The 22,532-nt window shown below is 48.3% G+C and overlaps 1 protein-coding gene and 1 long non-coding RNA gene across 7 annotated transcripts in view; one reads left to right on the plus strand and one right to left on the minus strand.

Moving 5' to 3' along the window:
* The window catches only part of klar (klarsicht), a 353,898-nt gene that overhangs the window by 283,787 nt on the left and 47,579 nt on the right, over positions 1 to 22,532 (plus strand). For 2 of the 6 annotated variants that reach the window (XM_071674533.1, XM_071674534.1), the window contains 9 exons: positions 7,552 to 7,752; positions 10,105 to 10,149; positions 11,072 to 12,574; positions 12,725 to 12,897; positions 16,985 to 17,273; positions 17,550 to 17,721; positions 18,349 to 18,638; positions 19,041 to 19,364; positions 21,184 to 21,289. In XM_071674533.1, the coding sequence (XP_071530634.1) occupies positions 7,552 to 7,752; positions 10,105 to 10,149; positions 11,072 to 12,574; positions 12,725 to 12,897; positions 16,985 to 17,273; positions 17,550 to 17,721; positions 18,349 to 18,638; positions 19,041 to 19,364; positions 21,184 to 21,289 (3,103 nt within the window). The remainder of the gene's footprint in view (positions 1 to 7,551; positions 7,753 to 10,104; positions 10,150 to 11,071; positions 12,575 to 12,724; positions 12,898 to 16,984; positions 17,274 to 17,549; positions 17,722 to 18,348; positions 18,639 to 19,040; positions 19,365 to 21,183; positions 21,290 to 22,532) is intronic. The other 4 variants (XM_071674529.1, XM_071674530.1, XM_071674528.1 and 1 more) reach the window with 4 other exon arrangements.
* Positions 3,952 to 22,532, minus strand: part of LOC139755874 (uncharacterized) — a 30,177-nt gene continuing 11,596 nt past the window's right edge. Inside the window, exon 2 of the long non-coding RNA XR_011714185.1 lies at positions 3,952 to 6,230. This is a non-coding gene — a long non-coding RNA (uncharacterized lncRNA). The remainder of the gene's footprint in view (positions 6,231 to 22,532) is intronic.

Genomic DNA, 22,532 nt, shown 5'->3' on the forward strand with positions numbered 1-22,532 from the left:
TACCTTTCCGTAAACTTATCATTCATCACACAGCTCACTTTTCACTCGCTCCTCTTCTGTACTTTGTGGTGGACTCACGTTCAGATGACTTGAGCTGAGATGGAGGGTTGATGGCTAGCCACATCTGCACTGGGTTGCTAGACGCGTGAGAACTTCCCCCCCAATTTACTCACCACACCGAGTGAGACAAGAGGTGTGCTATGCATGGATAGTGGACGAAGTGCTGGGATGGAGAGGAGACTTATGTTCCTATCGTAGGAAACATTCGCCGCTGGAAGAGGGAAGTTAAGTTGCTAGGGGACAGGGAGGCATAGGACGCTACGAGAAGGGACGTAGAGAGCTGGGGAGAGGAGAACTAGGATGGTGGGTGAGGTGGCGTGGGGTGCCGGAAGAGTGGAGAGCGACTTATTGCGACCTGGACATCAGATCACCCAGACCCCCCAACGCCTCTGCCGTGGGGTTATTCGGGATCTCTTGTTCGTCGAACCTCTGATAGCTTCGGCCGGCGACTGTGCTGACGTTAGCGAGAGTCTGTTGTGTTTCAGGGACGTGAATAGCGGTGTTTGAAGCTGCAGAACTTGATCCTAGTGTGGAGTGGGCCTAGATTCAAACTGGTATATTCATTTTGATTTCAGAAATTTTTATTCTCAGCAGGAGTTGGTGATGTCCCGTAGGAGATGATACACGCACACACCACCACCCATCAACCTTCTCCATGGTCTTCTCCGCCACCAGCGGACCCCTCCAGCTCCCGTAATGATTCATGATAAATTCATGACATGAGATGGTTTGAAATATACATTATCTTCAGCTGGATACTAACTGATGAGTTGGATTCCATATTAGTGGGGGTGAGGGGGGGGGTCATGAATAGAGTATTACTCTCATAAAGATGAATTGCTAGGTATTCAATTGAGTCTCTGAATAAGGTATTAGTAACTGATTAAGGTAATTACATCACTATGATTAAAGGAATTCAAACAAAGGTAAATACACAGATGCCACCAACCCCAGCAGGTGTTTGTTGCCCCACGTGCCACCTTTGTCTCAGGATCCGGAAGTTCAGCTTGCGCCGCCTGTCTAGTTGGTGAATTGCCGAGCACCGCTACCGCTGTAACACCACGGGGTGCGTACCCTAGGAGGCATGTACCTCCCAGTGACCCAGGAGGCGGGTGGCTGGCAGCTCAGAGCCGCGTGTGTGTGTGTGTGTGTGTGTGTGTGTGTGTGTGTGTGTGTGTGTCAGGTGACTGACGTACTCCCTGCATTATATAGTGGATCACATATCTGTCTGCGGTCGAGCTTTACCTCAGCGCCGTGTCCTCTATCTGGCGCCCGCCTCCTGTTCCATGGTCCTGCTGGTGCTGTTACTCCTTCCTGGTCTCCCTGACTATCACTTCCCTTCAGTTCTTCCATCTTCTCCTTTGCCTCCTCGTCTACATTTTTTTCATTTCCTTATTTTTCCCTCCTTCCTGCCCCATTATATCCCGTCCCAGTGATGTGTGTGGAACCGATGGAGCGACGTGTTAATGGTTAGTCGCTGGTGCGTGTGTGTGGGAGGGGAAGCACCCACGTCCCTCGCCCTCCTCTTTTCCCTGGCCCCTTCTGCGGGGCTGTCCTCCCGGCCCCGTTTTGCACTGGCGACTGTATGGTAATGGATACTTCCAAGGTACGTGTCGGGGGCATGTGGTAACGTTGGGGAGGGTGGTTTTGACGGGGCGAGGGGCGAAGGCAAGGTATCCATAGCGATGTTTGGAACTCCATCTAAGCCTTTATTACGCAGCAGATATGTACAGAGGAAGTATGCCCAGTGAGCAAGATCCTACATAGAAATAAATAACTGATAAGGATTTGAACAAGGCACTTTGTGTTTTAGCGAGTATCCAAGCCTTTTTGTGCCTTCCTTTCCTCCGTCTACATTGAAGTATACTTTGATCACGTTTTGGGTTGTTGGACGGCGTTCGTGGGGTATCGTGTTACGCTGTTACGCTGTATGTGGCAGTGTGAGCCGCGGGTGCCTGTTGTTGCTACCCTTCGTACCCAAGGCTGCCTTCCCCGTTTTCTCTGTCCCACACCTTCCCCTCACCTTGACCTGCCCTTTCTCTCCCTCAAGGGCTCTTGGTCCTCCCCGATCCAGCACTCCACAACACATCACGTTCAGAACAGGATCAGGTCACAGAGGTGATACAAGTTCGCTGACGATTGAGTTACACTTTTTGGAAGGTATTGACTGCGAAGATTGTGGGTTGCTTTGTGCTGACTCGTGTGGCCTTTGGGGGGCAACGCTTGAGGGCTGGGTGTGTTTGGGCTTTGGGGCACGTCGAGGAACTGGTTGTGTTTTGAGGTTAGAGGCACGAGAGTGAGTTCTGTTGCAGTCTGGGTGTAGTGAAACTAAAGTAAGAGAAAAGAATCTCCTCAGGAAAGACCCGAGGAAGATTTTGAAAAAGAATTTTGTAGATTTAGATCGAAATTAGAGTAAGTGGAAGTTTCGAAAGTGGTCGGGTCATCCACTTTGCTTTTGTTGTTACGTTTTCTCTTTGGGCTGCCCTGAAGGCACAGATCGGCAGGTAAAATCCTGTGGTATGTATTTTTTGTGTCGTGTTACGATGCTAACTTGTGATAAGTATGTGTGTTGTGTGTAGTGTTATGGTTATGCGTTTTTCTTGAATGGTTTAAGAAAGCGTGGTCGTGTTGCGTGAGGGGTGAGTTAGGTAAACGCTGGGTTCGGGTGAGGGAGCTTAAACGCTGGGTCCGGGTGAGGGAGTCACCGCTGGCATGCCGGACCCAAGACGTACTTGATGGGGCGGGTACTGGTGCGGTAAGAGGCACCCCAGGTTGAGCTGCGGAAGATAGAACAGCACCCATAGCAGTTGCCCTGATGATCTCTTTCCAATCCATTTGGTGTCAGAACACATCCTAACATCCAGCCAGAGTGTCAGTATCCGTGAGACGGCAAGGACAGCACTGGACAACGATGTAGGTCCAGTAAATCACTCTGTGGAATGTTGGCCAAATGGGCGCGGAGGGATGAGGATAGAGAAAAAGAACTGAGAGGAGGTAGAGGGAGGGAGTGAGTTAGGGAAGCATCAGATAAGGAAGAGTGAACATTTGAGGACATGTGGTAGGAATAGAGGAGGACTGGAGGAGGGAGAGTCTTAACAAGGGACTGTTGCAGCAGTGTCCGGGCGCCTGGGGGGAAATACCTTACCCTTTATCCTCTGTCCACCAGGAATGATTAACCCATTTACTCGCTCCTCAACTCCTCCGGGAATATTGTTATATTTTTAAAGAAAACAGTTCCATTCGTGTCAAGAATCTTTAGTAGGTCACTGGAGAGTAGGACGATCGTATATTACTTTTATCTTGCCTTTTTATTGTACTCGAAGCCGGTGAAGAGTGGATTGTATAGGGTAGGGAGGCCTTCCGCTCTCGTGAATGTAGCCATTTTCACATTCCACCCGCCAGACCCGTGCACAACCTCACCCAAGTTCCTTACCAGGACCTTTGGTTCCCCCCTAGGCCAGCCCCGTTACCCATCATGCCCGCCCAGTAACCTCAGTGCTTTCATTATACCATCTCCAGCTCGTGCCTTGTGTTTATCATACCCGATCTGTGTCCGTTGGTGCAATAGTTAAGGCCGACCATTTTTCCCGTGATGTACGCTGTTATTGTTAACACTCTTTAAGACTTCCCTTGTTGGGGAACCTCCCTGGTATTATGTCCTACACCAAGCCAACATTGTAGTGGCATGATGGTGCCTGTACGAGGACTTGATTTGTTTGTTGTCGATTCAGGATGGCATCCTGGCGGACATGTTGTGTGGTCCAGCTTTAAAAGGATGTGTATCCTCCATTGACGCAGTTATAGTGTTTCGGAAAGTAAGTAATTCGACGGGTTGTCTTGCCGTCTGTTACCCGAAACTCGTGGAAGAAAGTGGTTGAAATCAATGGGACTGCTTTGCATTGGTTTATTCTAATCGTTTCTTACATGTTCTCTCTAAAAACCTCCTTGCCTCTTCCCCAGCGAGGAATTTATTACGAAACAGACCTTACCCACCTCGTTAGGTTGGGTCAGTAAAACAGTTTTGCTCGAATGTACTTCTGTGCTTCATTATTGGCCAAGTGTACTTTGGTGTGGAACGAAGTGTCGTTGTCGGCTTTTGTGTTCACAGTATTGTTATTACAGCTCCAGGTTCCTCTGCAGTTGGACTTGCTGTGTTTCTTGACTCTTAAGTCGAAGGTGGTTAGTGTGAGGTGTTGCGAGCGACGTGTGTGGGGCTACAGGAAGGAGTCGACCATCACCGCGTGACCAGCATCACCGCGCCAACCGACCGCCGCCAGGCGCCTCGCCGGTCGGGGAGCCGAGGTGATCATCAGGGCGTTGAGGCGGGAGGATGATGTAGAACGCGCGCGCGCGCTCACACGTTCGACAGTCCCGCCTGGAGTTAGTGACTTGCTCACAGCCATACCCTTACACTGGTTCTCCTGTTGTATACTCGCTGCCTCATCGGAAGACAGAATTGACTGGTCAGCTTTTTGTTAATGCACGTAGCATCCACGACAACAGCAGCTTTTGACTGGCTCGTGAATCACCCGTTTGGAGACAGTTAACTACAAAGTTCGTGCATTCTTTTGTAACCATCGAAAAGTTTGTGTCGTTTGAACGAATGAAGAAGAAATTCTCATTTATTCCAGTAGCTAACCATCAGGACTGGAATGTACGATATGATATATCGAAGGTGAATTAAGACGTCTGATTTAAGTAAAATGCTTTTTTTAAGGTGTAGTATATGTAAGTCTTCTACATATTATGAGTACTTGTAATCTCTGGCGAAATTCTGAAATCTCTCTCTCTCTCTCTCTCTCTCTCTCTCTCTCTCTCTCTCTCTCTCGAACTGATGTAAGTGTTGAGGGCTTGGTTAAGACATACGTTAGTCATTGCAGTTTCCCCTGCATGGCCACGCGTGACGGGGGATCGTATCCTGTGGGCGTCAGTCGTGTCGTGACGTAGCAGCAATGACGTATGGTCACAGCGTCGGTGGGGAGGTTTACCGGAGTTTACATATGTCGGGTAGTGCAGGTAGCGCCAGAGGGGGGACAATCCCAGGCCAATCTCGACCTCTCATAAAGGTATCAGATGTTACGGGGGACGCTCTGTGTGTGTGTGTGTGTGTGTGTGTGTGTTATCTCGTCCGGAACACATTCCCATTCAGGTCATGGGTATATATGAACGGCATATAAGGTTCTGTTTAAGGCGGATCCACCTGTTTGGGAGACAGAGACTTAAGCAGTGTTCCCTTGTTATCGTGAGTGTCGGGCCTGGGAAAGACGGACGGACGAGAAAAGAGGAAAAGAAAAAGAGTTGCATCGCTGGATCGTACGGGCGTTGGGCTGGGCCAGTGATCACCTCCTCCTGCCGGTGATGGCATCGGTATACACAGCCGTTGTCATCACGAATGTATGTAACTTCGACGGAGAGAAAGACTTGCCTCTTCACCCGAGAACTGACTTGGCGTTTGGGGTGTTGGCCCATGCAGGAGGTACTAGTGTACTTGTGTACTGGTCGTGATATTGCTTGTGGGTGTGGCGACGTGTACTGACCGTGAGTGGTCTGGTGAGGTGAAGAATGCAACACTGGTAGTGCGGACCAGCGGAGGGAACAGGCGGACATTCCTCCCAGTGTGTGAAGGGGTAGAAGGTCACCTCAGGGCCATCCTTCCAGCCTGATTTTGAAAGGTTTTCGTTACCATCTGAGTGTTATGTATTCCATTTTACCCTTGATCGGTATGGTACGATCTCTGCTCGCATAAAAAAGAATGTCACTGAATTTCCCATATTTTTCTCTCATGCTGATAGGTGGAGCATTAGATAGTATAAAGCCTTTGCTATATACTTCAATTGAGCGTATCTCTAATCCTCTGCAGTGGATGGGAACAGTAAAGAAGAATGTATGTGATTGAGGCATCCTTTTAAGAAGTCATGAACATGGTTTCAAAAGTATGTCATCGTTGGCGTGTGTTGCGGCGATGGAAGTGGTAATCCCTGGTGTGAGTGCCGTCATCACCACCACCCGGATGTCATGTGGAGGGATCACGTTTTGGCGGTGATCCGAGCCGTACAGAGCCATCCGAGGAGCCATGCCGAGTCTCCTGCGGCGACGCCACCAGCAGCAGCAATAGGCCCTCCTCCCTCTGGTGCGACGCGCCCTTAAGGGATGGTATCCACTCACTCACCCTGATGAAAGATAAATATTTAGCCGGCATTAAGAACCGTCTCTAATATCCGGTCCAATATGGTATCAGGCATCAGCTACAACTTAAAAGTAGATTATCCCGGAATTCTACTTCCCCTCCACGCGGAAAATCAGGATTATGGCGATGTGGATGAATTTCCTCAGAAGTCTTCTAAAGAGCTTCCAGTGGCTTTGTGGTCCTAGTGCTTCTTGTTCCTGTCTAGGTGTCTGGTCCACCTAATGTGTTATAGAGAAGGAATATTTCTGACCTAAGTTAAGTAGTCTTAAATAATAAGTAATTACATATTTGAATATATATATATATATATATATATATATATATATATATATATATATATATATATATATATATAGTGTGTGTGTGTGTGTGTGTGTGTGTGTGTGTGTGTGTGGTTAAACTGAAGAAATGTTTATGTGATTCACACATCAAAGACTTTGTTGTCGCGGGCAGAATCGCCCCAGCGCTTTTAGAGGTGTGGGGCGGAGAGTGGAGTAGGGGGAGCCATCTATATAGATCTGTAGGATAGTGGTTGGCAGAGAGGGGCAAGAGGGTGGGTCTGAGAGACCTGCCGCTGCTCCCAAATGTGAGTCGTGTGTGTGTGTGTGTGTGTCGTATATAGGGAGTGCACGCTGTGTATGTGTGGCTTTAACTGTGTGTGTGTGTGTGTGTGTGTGTGTGTGTGTGTCGTATATAGGGAGTGCACGCTGTGTATGTGTGGATTTAACTCTGTGTGTGTGTGAGTGTGACTGTTATCTTCTCCTCAACGATGCCTGCTTGCCATATCGTCGGTCGGTACCCCGAGCTGTGATCTGCACCATATGGCGAGTCATTCTCCGTTGTCCTTTATTCTCATGCGTTTTACTGGTTATGAAGTTTTATTTTTAAGACAGGTTTGTTTCCTCCGGAAATTACTGAAAACGCGAGAAATCATTGGTATTGATGGACAGGAAATTAGGATAACTTCTTCATCATAAATATTTGATGATTTTGAATTGTTTTAGATTTTTCAGTAGCATTTGCATTATATGTTTAGAGTTTTCAACAAATTGCACTCGATATTTAACATAGTTTTCTTTTCAGTGTTGATTTTTTTTTCAGTAGCAGTTGCATAAGATGGTTAGATTAACCAATAGGAATTTGCACGATATGTTTAGTATTTTCTTCAATTACAAATGTTCATAAACAGTATCAAGACTGGTTTAGTGTGTTAGTGTGTATGGAAATTAATCTTATTTCCACATGTTTCAGTACATTTACTTGACCCGTGTAACAATTGTCCTCTCTCCCTCCTCCCCCTGCAGGACCGGAGCAGCTCCTCGAGCAGCGATTCGGAGGATGAGCCGGTGAACAAGCTCCGCCGGCTGTCCACTTCCTCGTCGTCGTGCGGGTCCTCCTGCGGTTCAGCCTGCGGCTCGCCGTGCCCTCCCAGCACCCGCCGCCCCAGGACCCGACGCTGGTCAGCCTATGACTCCAGCCTCTCGGAAGCAGGGTCGTACATCGAGGTAATGAATAATTCTCGGTGTTCAGCTTGTCAGCTGGGGGCTTTTTCTACGTGGGCTTGGGGGATATCCGTCTGGGATGCTCTCCCAGTTAGCTCCCGGTACGCGTCGAGTCGGTTACCCAACTCTTTGTGTTTAAACGCTGGCGTATCGAACTAATCTCGCTGATTTGATCTTCAAATTAAACAGTTTACAGAAGAAAATGACAAATTTATTCATGAGTCGCTACATTTTCTTTTCCTCAGTTTTATTTTAGCGCTCTACCGCCTTATATGAGGACAGTTGTGTTGAAACTGTTTACGCAAGGCCGTTGTTCGTCTTTCCCGTCGCAAGTTAACCGCTAACAGTCTTACTTCGGCCACTCGCTTGATGACAGGAAGGAGGAAAGTCTCTGCAAAATTTATACTGTGTCCATCGCTGCCTCCTTTCCAGTCAAGTATTTAGTGTATTTTATATACATTAGAGTGATTTTCATCCTCAGACACTTTTGAGTTAAGTGGGGAATATCGTTGTATTACGCTGCCGTAAATAGGAATGTGATGTCGCGTCTTTGCAGTATATTCGAACCAGTTTTAGAATTACTTTATTTTATGTTCATACGAGATTTAGACAGTTAAAATGAAGCGATAAACTTCGCCGTTGATTGCAGTTGATGTCCTATGCTCTTCATTCTATATTATAATACATGAGTTTATGTAGGGTAAGTGGCGGTCGTCTCATGGGTGTGAACATTGCCACACACAGTTCCCCCCAGCCAGCGGGCACGGACGGTGGAAGCTATGCGAATCCCCGACGGTGATATTCCTTAGCACGACGGTGCGACCCCTGGGTATCATTCCCGTTGATGTCAGGGGTTCGACACCACTGCGAGTGTTAGATAGAATTCATAAAGTAACACGTAAGTTCTGATTACTGCTTATTGCATATGAAGTTCATGTGTGATGTTGGCGCGTGGATTCTTTTATGAACCATCGTTTTAATTAGGCCCGGAATATGACCGTCGTGTTTTTTTTTTTTTTTTTTGTTGATTTAGATTATTGATTCCAGTTGACTGTATACGTCTGTCACGCTCATCCCTCCTTCAGGATGCGCCAAAACCTTCATGATGAGGTTCTGGCTAAACCCTGAGCCATGCGCCATACGCGTTTACTGCGGGAGTATTATAGTTTAGCCGTGCACTAACAGTGTTGACTGCCAGCCACGTGTGTTGTGCGTCAGATGTATTTGTATGCAGTCGGTGACCGGGGCTTCACCCTTGTCGGCAAGGCCTTCACCCGACGTCTTAGCCAAGCTCGATATGTAATTGCCGTGTAACTGACTGCAACTTCTCTGTAATGTAATTCTTTATGGTTCATCGTATACACACACACACACACACACACACACACACACACACGGATCGCTGGTACCAGGTCGCTCTGGTTTCAGCGGGACTTGTGGTTATTATTATTATGTTATCTATGTACTGTGTTGCCACTGGCCATATGACAAATGATCGCATTGAGTTACGATAATGTCCATGTATTGTGTACATCTGTTTGCCTTCCAACACATTGCGGTAATCCCGCGCATTATGTACACCCTCACCTCACGTCTCCTGCTTCACCACTTTAAAAGAAACGTATGCCACTGTATACATTATGCTGTCACATTCAGCTTTGCCTTGGCCAACATCATGCTTTCTGTCTGCGCCACACGACACGCTGCTTCTCACAGTTATTTTCACCGATTCTCTGAATCATTATCCATTACACACTGAAGACATACAACTGTATTATTTTATGCCACTTGAAATTTTTGTTTATTTTCTGATAATTGTGTGAACAGAGTTTCAGTAATGTTTATTTCCATTACAGTGTACTTAATCTTTTATTTTTTGCTATTCTCTCTCTGCCCTCTCATTTCCTGTGCATGACACACCCTGTTTTCTTGTTTTCTTTTTCCTTGATGAAGAATATTCTTTATTGTATTTGTCTTATCATTTGATATCTCTTCCATCATTTCTTTGGTATCTACCGATAAGATCCGTTCCGTAATCCCCCTCAGTCTCTACTTTCCACCATCATCTTCATCCATCCCTATTCCTACGATCACCCCCTTCATCCCAACACCCACCATCACCCCCTTCTGTCTTTGCGCCACCCACCATCCCCTCCCTCCAATCTATACACCTGCTATCACCGCCACTCCATCTCTGCTGCACCTTCATCTAGATGCTCTTGGCGGAGGGGCCCACTAGAGGCGCCCTCCAGCGTGTGTGTGGTTTGGGTTTGGTTTGGGATCTTGACGTGCTGGGAGGGGGCCCAGTCATTTCCTGCACTCTCATCATTTCCCTTTATCCCACCCCCGGCACAGCTCGCACAGGCCGCCTCATGCAGCCGCCACGCTCATGAGACCAAGGTAAACAACTCCGGCACCGCCAGCTAGCTAGCTTGTAGTAGTTTCCACTGCCCCTGTGGCAATACTCCCGCCTCTCTGCAGTGTAGTGTGCTTCAGTGCATGACCTGCCTGCCCTCCCCCTCACTAAAGTGGGAAAACTTTTGTTTTCAGTGTGTGTCATAACATTAGGTTAACCCTCGATAGCTCCTGTAGGGTAAATGCTCGTCTTAAGTGTTTATTAACAGATTGCGTAAGATTTTTCGCCTGATTGTCGGTGTACGTGTGTATCAGTATTGACTGTGTCATCGTTAGGATGGCTAGTACGCCCTGCCCACCGAGTGATAATGTGATAAAAGCAGATAGTGTGGCGGGGAGTGGTTTGGATCATGCGGCTATATATATCTAGAGGGGGTTGGGGGGCGGAATGGACGAGGTGAAGTAAGGTGTACGTGCTGGATGACATGGACGCACCTGATACTGAGTGTTGTGTCCTGCGGTGCGCCGCCACACACCCACCACCACCAGGAGCAGTAGTACCGTCCGCCCGCCACGTCTCCCTCTGGTACGCCCTGCCCAATCCACTTGACCGCCGCGGGCCACGCGCTGCCTCTCTTGAGACTGTATAAGTGCTTGCGCTAAATGAGTATTCGCGGCTTGCATGAAACTCTTTAATTAGACCTTAGAATGCATGAATCATGCATGTTCTGTCGTGGCTGTAGCAGATATGCGCGCGCGAGTTTGTGTGTGTGTGTGTGTGTGTGTAGTGCCTTGGTGCTTGGTGTTTTTGTATGCAGCAGGTACGTGCCTGCCTTATTGCTTACTAAAATGCATCTCTGATATTTTGCCGTATGTTTCACAGTGCACTGAAAACGAATTTTTGGTAAAAGAATCTTCCTCCATGACTCTGGGATGTTGAGCTAACGTGTATCTCTCGCTCCCCCAGGATGACTATGTGTGTGTGAGTGGGGACAGCGAGTGCGGTGCAGCGCCTTCCCCTTGCACCTCCTCCACCGAGCCCCATCCTGAACCAATGCTGGTCGACCCTGAGCAGGAACCTCCGGCTGCCGCAACCACCACCACCACCGCCGCTGCTGCTTCCCAGGACCCGGAGACACCCAACGTGACCGCCACCAGCTGCACTAGCTCGGCCTCGGGTCACCAGGAGGATCACGTCATGGTGGTCAGTGCCGGTCTGGACACAGTGCGTGCTCGCTGTGGTCAACCAGCTCCTGCAGACATCCTTGCCGACGTCCCTATGATTCACGACGCCGTCAAATCCCCGACCGCCGTCTCCAACGTTGGGGTCACCACCACCACCCTCTCCACCGACGCCATCACCATTACCAACACCACTACCACTTCTACTGACTGTGAGATGGAGAACGTAAATCAGGTGAACGGTAACACTGTGTCCCCCTCAACCACCGATGACTCTGGCCTGAACCTGAGCCCCGCCACAACGGAGGTGTCAGTCAACAATGACATGAGCGGACCGAGGGACTCGCCCTCGAAGACCAGCTGCACCAACGTTGAGCGGCCCTCGCCCAACTGCGCTACCTTCGACTTCAAGCACCAGGACACAGACACCGAAGAGGCTGCCACGAACACCACCACCAGCACCGCCACAGCTGCGTGCCAAGCCAACCTCAACCTGGTGCAGTGCGATCCTTCCAAGAACAGGGTCTACCAGATCCGACGACGAGCCATAAGCACGGTGCGTCGTGTGTCTGCCCGCAGCAGGCTGGATTTCAGTTGCGACGAGGAAGTGGATCACGAAGCTCTCCAGAAGATCATCGACTCAGCCGTACCAGACGATCTTGATTGGCTCAACTCCAATATGCCGAGTGATCTCAGTGGCGGCGAAGAGGAGGAGGACGAATTAGTGGCTCAAGAGCGTATGGACACGGGCAGCGATGGTGGCACCCCTGGCCAGCAGCAGGAACGGCCACAGGAAGAACAAGAGCAGCCAGAGTCCCAGCGTTCCATCAGTAAGGAATCGCTCACCAGGCTCGTCAGCGACGCAGAGCGCCTCGTGCGGGAACCAGCCGAAGCTGACGAACCGCCCCTGATGGTCTCTCCACGTCCGCATCAGCTAACGCTCAACGTCGGGTCTGGTTGCGGTGTGGTGACAAGCAAGCAGGCGCGAGTGAGGCAGTGGATCGCTTCGCAGCGTCGCGAGGCTCGTCTCTCAGCCACCTGTGTCCTGGACTCTTGCGACGCCTCCGGTGAGCTGACCACGGGCGAGAGCGACATAGAATCTGCCTCGTCTGACGACATGGACGCCTCCACCGCCACACAGCACGCCACCTCGACCAGAGGTTCCATGCGGGGCTCGCAGAAGAGCTCCCTGAAGGGTTCCCGCGACCCGCTACCTTCCAACGACAACACGCCAACTACAGAGCGCGTCGCTATCGTACCCTCTGCCTCCGACGTCGCACAGGCAAAGGTAAGTCATCGCAGACATGCGATCAACATTATTTGAACTTGTTATATCAGTTACACTCCCGTTGCTCTGACGTCGCCAGGAGCACATAATCCTCTTAGGAACACAGAGCAAGTTGAGGTAACGAAATCATCTCGTCTTCCTCTGCCGCAGGTGGTTCTGCGTAACCGGAAGCGTCGGTCGGGCGAGCAGCGGCCGTGGAGTGTCAGCGAGTTGTATCAGCTGGCCACGCGCCTCGACCTGGCCCCCTACTCCGTGTCAGAGACCGCGCTGCACAACCTGCTCACCGCCACCCCAGAGACCCCAACCAATGACAACCAGGCCTTGTAAGTACATCTTGCTGACACTGTAAAGATAAGGACTCATATTATCTTCCACAGTTAAAGATAAAGGCTAATATCTCACAATTTTTGAATAATCCCTCAGAGTTCAGGGCTGAAGTCGAATCGGTGGATTTTATTTTCTCGTCTACAGGTGTAGGTTCAGCGCCACCTAGTAGTAATCCTCCCATTACTTCAGTTTTGCTTTCTCGTAGAAATGATCTCCCTGTGTGAAACCTCGTCCTAGATCCAGCTTGTGGTTTTAATGGTACGAGTTCATTTAGCTCTGAAATTGGGCTATTTGAATTATTTGAAAGGTATTTTATGTTTCTTTTAAGTTTCTGTCCACTGGCGATGAGATGGCCTCCCACTTGCCGTCGATGGGGTAGAAATCCAGAGAGAGATAATGGGAAATTAGGGCCGCGGCCGAGTTGAAACCTCTCTGCCATTATTTGGGGAAAGTCGGAGATGTGACGACAGCGGCACCACCAGTCGCTCACTCACTCACTCACTCACCGTCCACCGATGTCATGTTCTGATTAGCGCCTCAACATCCGTTGTGTCGGCTGACCTCTCTCTCTCTCTCTCTCTCTCTCTCTCTCTCTCTCTCTCTCTCTCTCTCTCTCTCTCTCTCTCTGTTCCATTGCGATTGCCGACCATTCGGCATCCGCAAACTCCACTGTGCCGGCTGAGTTAACAGCATCCACACAGCTTCACTGCCCAAGTCACCCACTCGGCATCGCCTCACTGTGCTGGCTGACCTCTCGGTATCCAGTTCAATGTTCTGGCTGACCAGTCTGCAGTCGCCATCCACCCTTTCACTCAAATCCGAAAGTCCCAAGACAATTTAGGTCTGGTGACCCCTGTTTACAGGAAATGCAGCCGAGTAGTAGTATAGCCTCCTCTTAGTAAATAGCAGGCCATATTTTGAGAACCATCAAGGCGAGAGGCAAAAACCAATGTTAGCGTTTCAGAACAAATGCTGTTGAAACTAAGATAAAATTAAAGTGGGATTACAAAGACCAATCAAATGCAGTGTTTGCTAACATGAACTAAAACTATTGGGAACTTTTGTGGAACGCTGACGGAGGAGGTTTATATTGATTTCTAGATGGCAAATCCTGGAAGGCATAGTTCCCTGTGTACACTAAGATCACTCCATATTGGTATCAATAACTGTGAGATATCCATTAGAATCAAGAGGTGGGATAGAGAGAGAGAGGTGTAAATATATGGAGCCCGGAAACAGTTGGACATTGTATCCGGAAGCGGTAGAAACTATATGAACCGTCCATACAAGAACACGAAAGATATCGAAGCCAAAATATCTGCAGTGTTACCTGACCAGCCAGGTTATGGATTGTATCAAAAGACTGCGAGCTGCAGCCACAAACAGCGTGAGAGATCAGAGACCCAAAATGAGGTTCCAAACCGCATTGTGGAAAAAAGAATAGCCTCTAAAACACACGAAAGTTAGACATATTCTAACCACGGTTATCTTTCGGCATCCTTCAGTTCACTCCACATCACAAGACGAACGTTCACCAGTGATGTGGATTTGGTTTGCAATTTTCCCGTTGCATTTTGTCTTCTTGTTCAGTCCCAGTGTGGAGGAGGTTCGAGACCTCCTCCACTTGACTGGTTGTGGTGTTGCATCAGTGAGCAGCATCGTGTTCAGTGCTCTATTGTCAGAGGCAAGGGAGCTTGTTCAAGGCGGCCGTGACAAGTGTGCTGCAGCACAGGGGGAAAGTCCAGTGTGAACTACATTCCTCAGTGTTTCGTCATAACGAGTCATGTGTTCGTCTCTGAGTAGCCGAGGCACTGTTGATCCGTTGGTTTCTTTCAGTTTGAGTTGTTGCTGGTCTTTTCCTCTTCAGTTTAAAACTCCCTATCTAAGGTCCCTCCCATCATCCAGCTTCCTTCAAACTCGTGATTTCTAACTCCATTCGCAGTCAAGTGGTGTGTTCTTGGTTCCCTCCAAGGAGATTTGTGCTTCGGGTTTACCGTTCGTCACCAAGGATGGTATGTTGCCGGTTTTGTGTTCGTCAGCAAAGACATTTTGTCGAGCTTTGAATGGCGTCGTGAACGTCATTTTAGTTGTTGTTCTCTGATGAAGTGCGCCGGTCCCCACTTACTGTCTGGTGGCGGTGGTCACCGAGGGTGTGGCGTGAGGGGGTGGCCTGAGTGTTGCATCACGCGCCCCTTGTGCGCTTAGCCGACAGCCGTTATCGTCCGTGGAGTTTCCGAAACACAAGAGGAAGCTGTGACATTATCCCACGTTCTGGTTCTCACTCTATAGCTTGCTATTTACGGTAACTTGTGCGCGGAAGTTAACCAGCTAGATACATGACACGTGGCTGGTGATAAAGGATGGTATTGAGCAAGTCTTGTAAGAGAAGTGAAGGGAAATAAATAACTAGATCACAGAGGTCTCAGGCAGGCAGGGAGGCAGGCAGCCCGGCCTGCTTGCCGGCCGGCCTCGCGCTCCTGCAGCGCAGGGAGCCGTCAGTCAGTTTCCACTGTGATTCTGAAAGTTGCGCACCGCACCAGCTCCACATCCCCCAGATTGTCTTCCGGACTGCCACATCCAGAGCCCACTGCCGCTGAAAACCTGTTGATTTACGGCTGATGGAGGCTTTTAACATGCGTTGGGTGATTGCTCTTAGCGATGGATGTGCTCCGTTGGCGAAATAATGTTGTGACTTCATCGTGTGCCGGGTAGAAACGATGTTGTGGCTTCATCGTGTGCCTGGTATCCTCAAACTGTTTGGCTGTTGATGGCGATTTTAGCCTGTTGAAAATTGCCCTTCACGACTTAATGAGGCCGTGGCTATCGTCAGCAAGTGAATGTTTTGAATCATTCTCGCCAGTCCTTCAGTTCCTGAGATACTGCAAGTTTTGCAAGTGACCTGAAGTAACCTACTTGTATACGTGTCAGGGCGTGCAAGTGGTGGGGGAAGGAACCCTGGTTCGTCACTGGCATATGGACGGGAGGCAACACGCACTCACTTTGCACCAAGTGTCGTGTGGAAACTGTTGTACCCCCATCTGGGTGGTGCCGAATAGACACATACGTTCAGTAGTGCAGAGTGACTCATTGTGCCGTAGACCACCATTGATTGGGCTGTTGACGCCGACGGATCAGTGCTTGGTCGCAGTGTTGACGTTCGGTGGTGTCGTAGACGGCTCCGTAGTAGCCTGTGAAAGTTACAAGCCCTCAGAAAGCTACAAGAAGTTTGTAACCTGATCTAGTCGTTGGAAGGGTACTACGAATTTATGAACGAGGTGGAGCTTGTCTTACAACAGGAATGTCATAGTGTTATGGTCATCGATAATTAGATTTAGAACAGTCATACATTCACTCTTTGGGGGTGGAAGACAGAAGGAGCCTCACTAACCTGACCGTCAGCATGTTGGCTTTAAGCAACTACCTGAGCATCGTGGTGTTCGAGGGACCCATAAGGTATGTAAATGCCCTTTGGTCCCTTCCTTTAAGGTGTCAGATCTAACAAATTTTCATGAGGATAGTTTCAGATCCTCCAGATTGTCATGTATTGAATTGAGTACAATTACAGAAAAGTAAGGCATCTACCAGACAGTTTGTTACAAGCCTCTCATCCTCCATATTCCTCGGACTGCTCAAGATTTTTAAGAGGCTTTTCCTGTGCTCATTACACTTGAAATTTAGGAGGTTCCTCAATGTGGGTGTGATGGTGGAGGATGGGTTTCGTAGTATTTGCCTTGTGACTGTTATCAGATGTAATGGAAATTCAATACGTATCTTGCATAGGAATCAGATGGCGTGTTTTGCATGCTGTCAAGATAATATGCTGTTACTCTTTGTCTTGGACCTGAAAATTGACATTACACACACGAACACTCGCCCACACGTACCAGCAGCATATGCATCACTTATAGACCCCTCATGTATGTCCAGATGGAAACCTTTAACCACTTATTCCAGTAGGCTCTGTACACGCGCACTCCCTGTGGGCACACATCATCATGTATGAAGCTCGTGTACCGTGAAGGGGCCAGAAACTTCCATCCTGCACTGTGGTATAACGTGTGTAAATTTACTCCTTGTTTACAGTGGCGCGGGCATCCCCAACACGGCGGTGACCACCGCCACAGCCGGCAGCAGCACCACGCCAACAGACAGCGCCACCAACATCACCACCACCACCACAACCCCTTCCTTTATCCCCAACACTACCAGCACCCCCAGCACTGCCAGTATCACCACCATCTCCACCTCTGCCACCGTCACCACCTCCATCCCCCCCGTCACCACTGGGCGCCAGTCACCCCCCATAACCACAGGAACAGGATCCCTTAGGAGGAGGAAAACAAAAGCCCGCAGGAAGTCCAATCTCTCCCTGGTCAGTATATCAACTTTTTATTTATTATTAATTTCATTTACTGGCTTCCATAAAACTGAAAAATTATTCCTCCGCATTGGAGAGTTCATAATTTATTGATATTCATTATTAATATGCTCTCTACCATATAGGGACATTTGTTATTTATTAGTGTTGTCAGTAAAGTTTTCTCCGTCTTGAAGGATGAATGTGAAAAATTTGTTAGTGTTATCCTGGAAGTTGTGTAAAGAAAACGAGGATGATCGGATGTAACTCGTTTTCTGTCTCTTAACGCAGGGGAGACGAACGGATTCAGGCTCCGAGGGCATCACACTTAATTTGTCTGGAGGTTCTGACAACATCCATCTGTCTCCGGACCGTCGCCTCTCCCTCTCAAAGTCACACTCCTCAGGTTCAGACACAACCTCGCAGTCCAGAAGACACATCGTCAAGAGTTCATCCTTTTCCGGTGAGTATATATTGTGGATGATCTCTCTTGGGAGTTATTTCAGGCTGAGAATTGTGAATGCTGTTGGGATGAATGTGCTGTGTGTCTATGATGCCTCGATGTGGTCTTTGCCATCGGGTATTATATCAAATTCGTTAACCTTAGGCCAAGAGCTCGTTTAACTCTTGAAAACTCTCCAGTGAATCAAATGTAAGACAGGTGTTGGAGTTTTGTATGGCAATTAATGCATAAGGTAAGAGGGGTGTAAAAGCAGGTATCAGATACTTGAGAGGTTGTGAGTGTGTAAGGTAACAATGATATATAAGGCAAGTATCTTAATTTGAGTGTGTAAGGTAAGAGAGAGGTAAGAGTTCGCCTTCGGTAAGTATGATGGTGGGGTCTATATATAGCGGGCGAGACTTCTGTCGGTGGGGGCTGTACCACCGGGTCTGCCGTGCAAAGAGATTACATAATTACTTTTGTTGAAAGTTAGACAGACGAGTTCTGGTACAAGTAATGTGTAGAGGATTACCTTGAAATATCAAATTTTAAAATTTAAATGGCATAACAATTTGCCTATGATTACTTTGAAAAATATGGGGTGTGAGGGTTGGCATGTTTAGTGAGGAGGTGTGTGTGTGTCCCCAGGAGCTTGCCGCGGCGGATCCGGCGGGATGACCTCCTCCACGGAGAAGTGCGTGTCGGACTGTGGCGGTGTGCTCGGCGTGCCACGCACGCCACCACATACCCAGGGGAACAAGTGCTACACCAGCGACGACTCCCGCCCGACCAGTCCCGTGCCGGTCATCAGAGAATTGGCACCCACCCGCAGTCCCGCCCACACAGCCCGCAGCAACACACACATGAGCGACCAGGAAGGCCAGAACACTCACGAGGACATGAGCTCACTCTCTGAACAAGCTTGGGATCCTTATCAGGTGAGTTTTTGTTTATAATCAATCCAGGATCGATCTTCCTGAAAGAGACCTGGTGTTCCCAGGTGCCTCTTAATGGAGGTTCCTTACAGCCCAAGGCTACGCTGCTTCCAGTTGCAGGAAAATGTAGACTCCTTTTGCGTTGAGAAGTTCTTTGACGAGACTGTGTTATTTGTTATATAGCCTCGCCAAAGGTAACTTTTCACTCGTTGTGTAACCTGGAGCAGGTAGAGTCCGGTAACACGTATCAGGTGCATGATGTATATGTACATATTCGAAGAACTGCATTTAGGAGCCCTGGTATATAAGCCCCACAGTTTTGATAGATATTGAAACGTGAATCTTCAAGTACACTTGTCATGCAGGAGTGATATACATTATTTCTAAGTTCTCTCGTGTGCCCAGCAGGAGTACAAGTACTTAAGTGAGCCATACTCTGAGGACATTGACCAAGAGGCGGCGCGGCGACTCCTGGAGTTCGGGGACGACTACCGCAAGTACATAGATTCGGATGGTGCGTCCTCCTTCTCCGGCATACCCTACAGGGGCCATCGCTCCCCACACCACCGCCGCCTCCGCTCTATGCCTCCCCCAGGACCTCGAGACCTGGACTCAGACTCGGACCTGGACGACCTGCACCATGTGATTGACGAGTCCAGGTCGCAGTTGACTGTCACGGAGAACGTCCTCAGGAAGTACTCCAGCGAGTCCGCCATTGGCTTGGACTATGTGAGTATTGTGGAAAATCATTATTTGGAACCATTGTTTTTCAGTTCTGTCTCATAATAGGTGATTTGACAGCCGTGTGGACGGGTAGGAAGTGATTGTTGACAAGTTAATGGTGAATTTTCGATTGTGGAATATTATAAGTATTGTTTGTTTTCGTTTGGGATTTTAAAACTTCACAAAAAAATAGTTACAACTGACTTTACCAAGTGCGATCGTTTAATGAGTATATTTATCACTTAAAACCAAAAATCCGCAGTATTTTCGTAAATGCTTTTAGACGCACTTTTATTGTCGATTGGTTTTAGAACAGTTTAACGAGGAAACAAAATAGTATGCGATAGAAAAAGGAAATACCATTTTCTCTGACGGATGAAATGGACCCGTTTTCTTTGATTTAACGTGGCGGGCTAGGACTGATCCGACCTTGACCTGGTGACTCACGGGGCCTGACTGGATGGCTCCGCTCTCCTGCTGTTTGCCTTGTAGTATCTGTGTGGCCTTTGATAACCAGAGGAGGAAAATGTAAGTGTGTATGTAACTGTCTTCGTTTCGTTCGTTGCTATTTAGGAGTACCACTCATTTCGTAATCACATCATATACTTTAACATTTTGTCTCCCATCATTCACGGCAGAATGTCATACAGAGGTGAAAGTTGGCCTCCTTGAACATGAGTAGAGCCTCTGGCACAGGACTGTTGCCGTACAATGGTATCTCCGGTCATCACCCTACCCGCTCTTAAGGAGACCACATCGTACTTCCCTCAAGAAAACGTGCAGTAAGATGCCTCCTTCCCTATACGTAACACGAGATAGTTCGAAACCGTGACGCGTCGCGGTAGCTTAAAGCGGCCAGAGTTTCGGATGAACGCAGGTGTGGCAACAGCGTATGCTGTGTGCCCCCGCTGGTTTAGCATGAATGCTGTGGGGCGGATGATTGGCCCGCCACCAGCTGCTGGAACCTGGAACCGTTTGTCTGTTGGTGGTGGCAGCTGCAGCAGCAGTGATGGTGGTGGCGGTATTAGTATTTACCCACAATGTCTGAACATATTGTGAGTCTTCTGTGTAAAGATCCTCAAGTGTAATAGTAAATAGAGGGGCACCACAAAGTAAATATAGCGTGTTGATGTTACCGGTCGTTTGTTCGAAGTGGAACAATAGTTGCGGGTTGCCGCCTACGCCTTCTGTTGTTAAGGGATGACAAGCGTTGTTGCCACGTTGCGCGCAAGGATTAATTTTGTGTATTTATCTTGACGGCCGCTTTAGAGGATATTAAAGCGGCTTGTGGTGTACCCATTGAACCCCTACCACAGACTTGAGCTATTGATATTGATCTGAATCGTTCGGTCAGAGAGAGAGAAGAGAGGTGGGACCATCGGGCGAACAATTCTGGAAACATGGACTGTGCTGGTGTTCAGTGCTCATAGCGCGCCATGTTTCCAGTCGTTGCTCTAACGCGAAATGAAGTGGTCTCGTTTAGCCCTGGGTTACATTAAGGATTTTGGAGTTGTGAAATACGTATGATTTTCCCCTTTTAGCTGTGAGGAACGGAAAGTGGCAGTAATTTGTTAAGTCCTGATTTCCATGCGTGTTTGAAAATGTTATATGTTTATTGATGAGACGCCCTATTATTCTAGGTTGCACGATGAAACATCTTGGTGTTAGATAATACAGTATGTTGCATGTTGAAATGTCCAGTAACGTAAGTTGCATGTTGGATCACCCTCGACAGTGAAGTGGAGTTTGGTGATCTGCAGAACCCACACGTCAGATGGTAGTTGAGTCGAAGTGACAGTTTTGTGGTTGTGTCTTTGTACCGCAGGCGGAGATCGTGGCCACCACCCAGACCAACATCAAGTGCCTGAAGGAGATCGTCCGGCACCTGCAGATGGAAGGCACGTTGGAACCCGAGCTACAGGAGGTGGAGAGTGAGTACACATATCACCCTGTGTTTGAGAAGGGGGACGGGTTCCTGGCGGCTGCTAGTGGGTCGGCCAGCAGACACCAGAGGTCGTCTCTCTCTCTCTGTTTTGATTTACGAGCTCCCACGCTACGCTCGTTGCCAGGTTGTAACTGATTTACGCCCATGTAATATAACTCGTTATTGTACATTGTTGAATTAATTTAGAAATTATTGTCAGTTATAGAACTCTGAAAATTATCAGTGGAGCTTGCAATACTACTGGCAGCGGTGTGTAGGTGGATCGTCTGTAACCCATTCCATGTTTGGAGACGAAGACGCAGGTGGTGCCTTACCATCCCCCTGCTGGCTTCGTAACCGCAACTTTTGCTCAGCCTTACACATTTATAGGTAGGTATTCCCCTCACATTGCTGCATGGCCTCGTGTTCTTAAAATTTCCCCTCACATTGTTGTATGGTCTTGTGTTCTTAGAATTATGCCAGAAGTGTGGACCCATTGTACTTAAAATCAGTTTTATTCCGTACAGAAAGATTTACAAAACCGAGCTCATGCAGTTATGTGTAATGGGGTAGAATTAAAACAACTTTTGAATTACAGTTGTTTGTATAGCTTTTTATATTCCTTATTTGTGCATGGTGTGTGCTCTGTGTTAAGTCTGCCGCAGTAAGTTTGGGTTAAGTTCTTGTGGGTTGTTGGAGAGTTATTGTAACTCTTTTGTTTCCTCACTGAAAGTGGAAGAAACAGGGTCAAGGATTCCCAGGGCATAAGTGTCTCAAGCTGAAGTTGCAAAAGTTTAAGCTTTAGGTCCAGTAAATGATGATGGCGCCGGTGCCTGAGATCCTTCAGAATATGAAGAGGTTGTGGGGTTGGTTTGTGGTGGAGAGGTAGAGTTGATATGCGCCATCCCTGGTGAGGAAGTAATGGATCACAATTGCCGTGATTAATGTGGAATTTTAAGTACAGAGTCGGTGCTCGTGGAGAAGGAGGGGAGGGAGTGAAAAACAATGTCCACGGTCCGTTCTCTTGCTGGTGACGTATACACCGCAATTTCAGTTTCATTACTGCACTGTACGAGGAAAGTGTCATTTGTAAGGCAACACCCGTCCACCCAAAACGCTAAAAAAAAATTATGTAAAAGGTTCAGAAGAGAGCAGCGAGGTCTTAACTCTTTGCTTATCTTGGAAGAGAGAAGATTGAGGGATGACCTGATCACAACATCCAACTCTTTTAAAACAGATAGATTACATGG

The sequence above is a fragment of the Panulirus ornatus genome, chromosome 20, assembly GCF_036320965.1.
Source record: "Panulirus ornatus isolate Po-2019 chromosome 20, ASM3632096v1, whole genome shotgun sequence".
Classification (NCBI taxonomy): domain Eukaryota; kingdom Metazoa; phylum Arthropoda; class Malacostraca; order Decapoda; family Palinuridae; genus Panulirus; species Panulirus ornatus.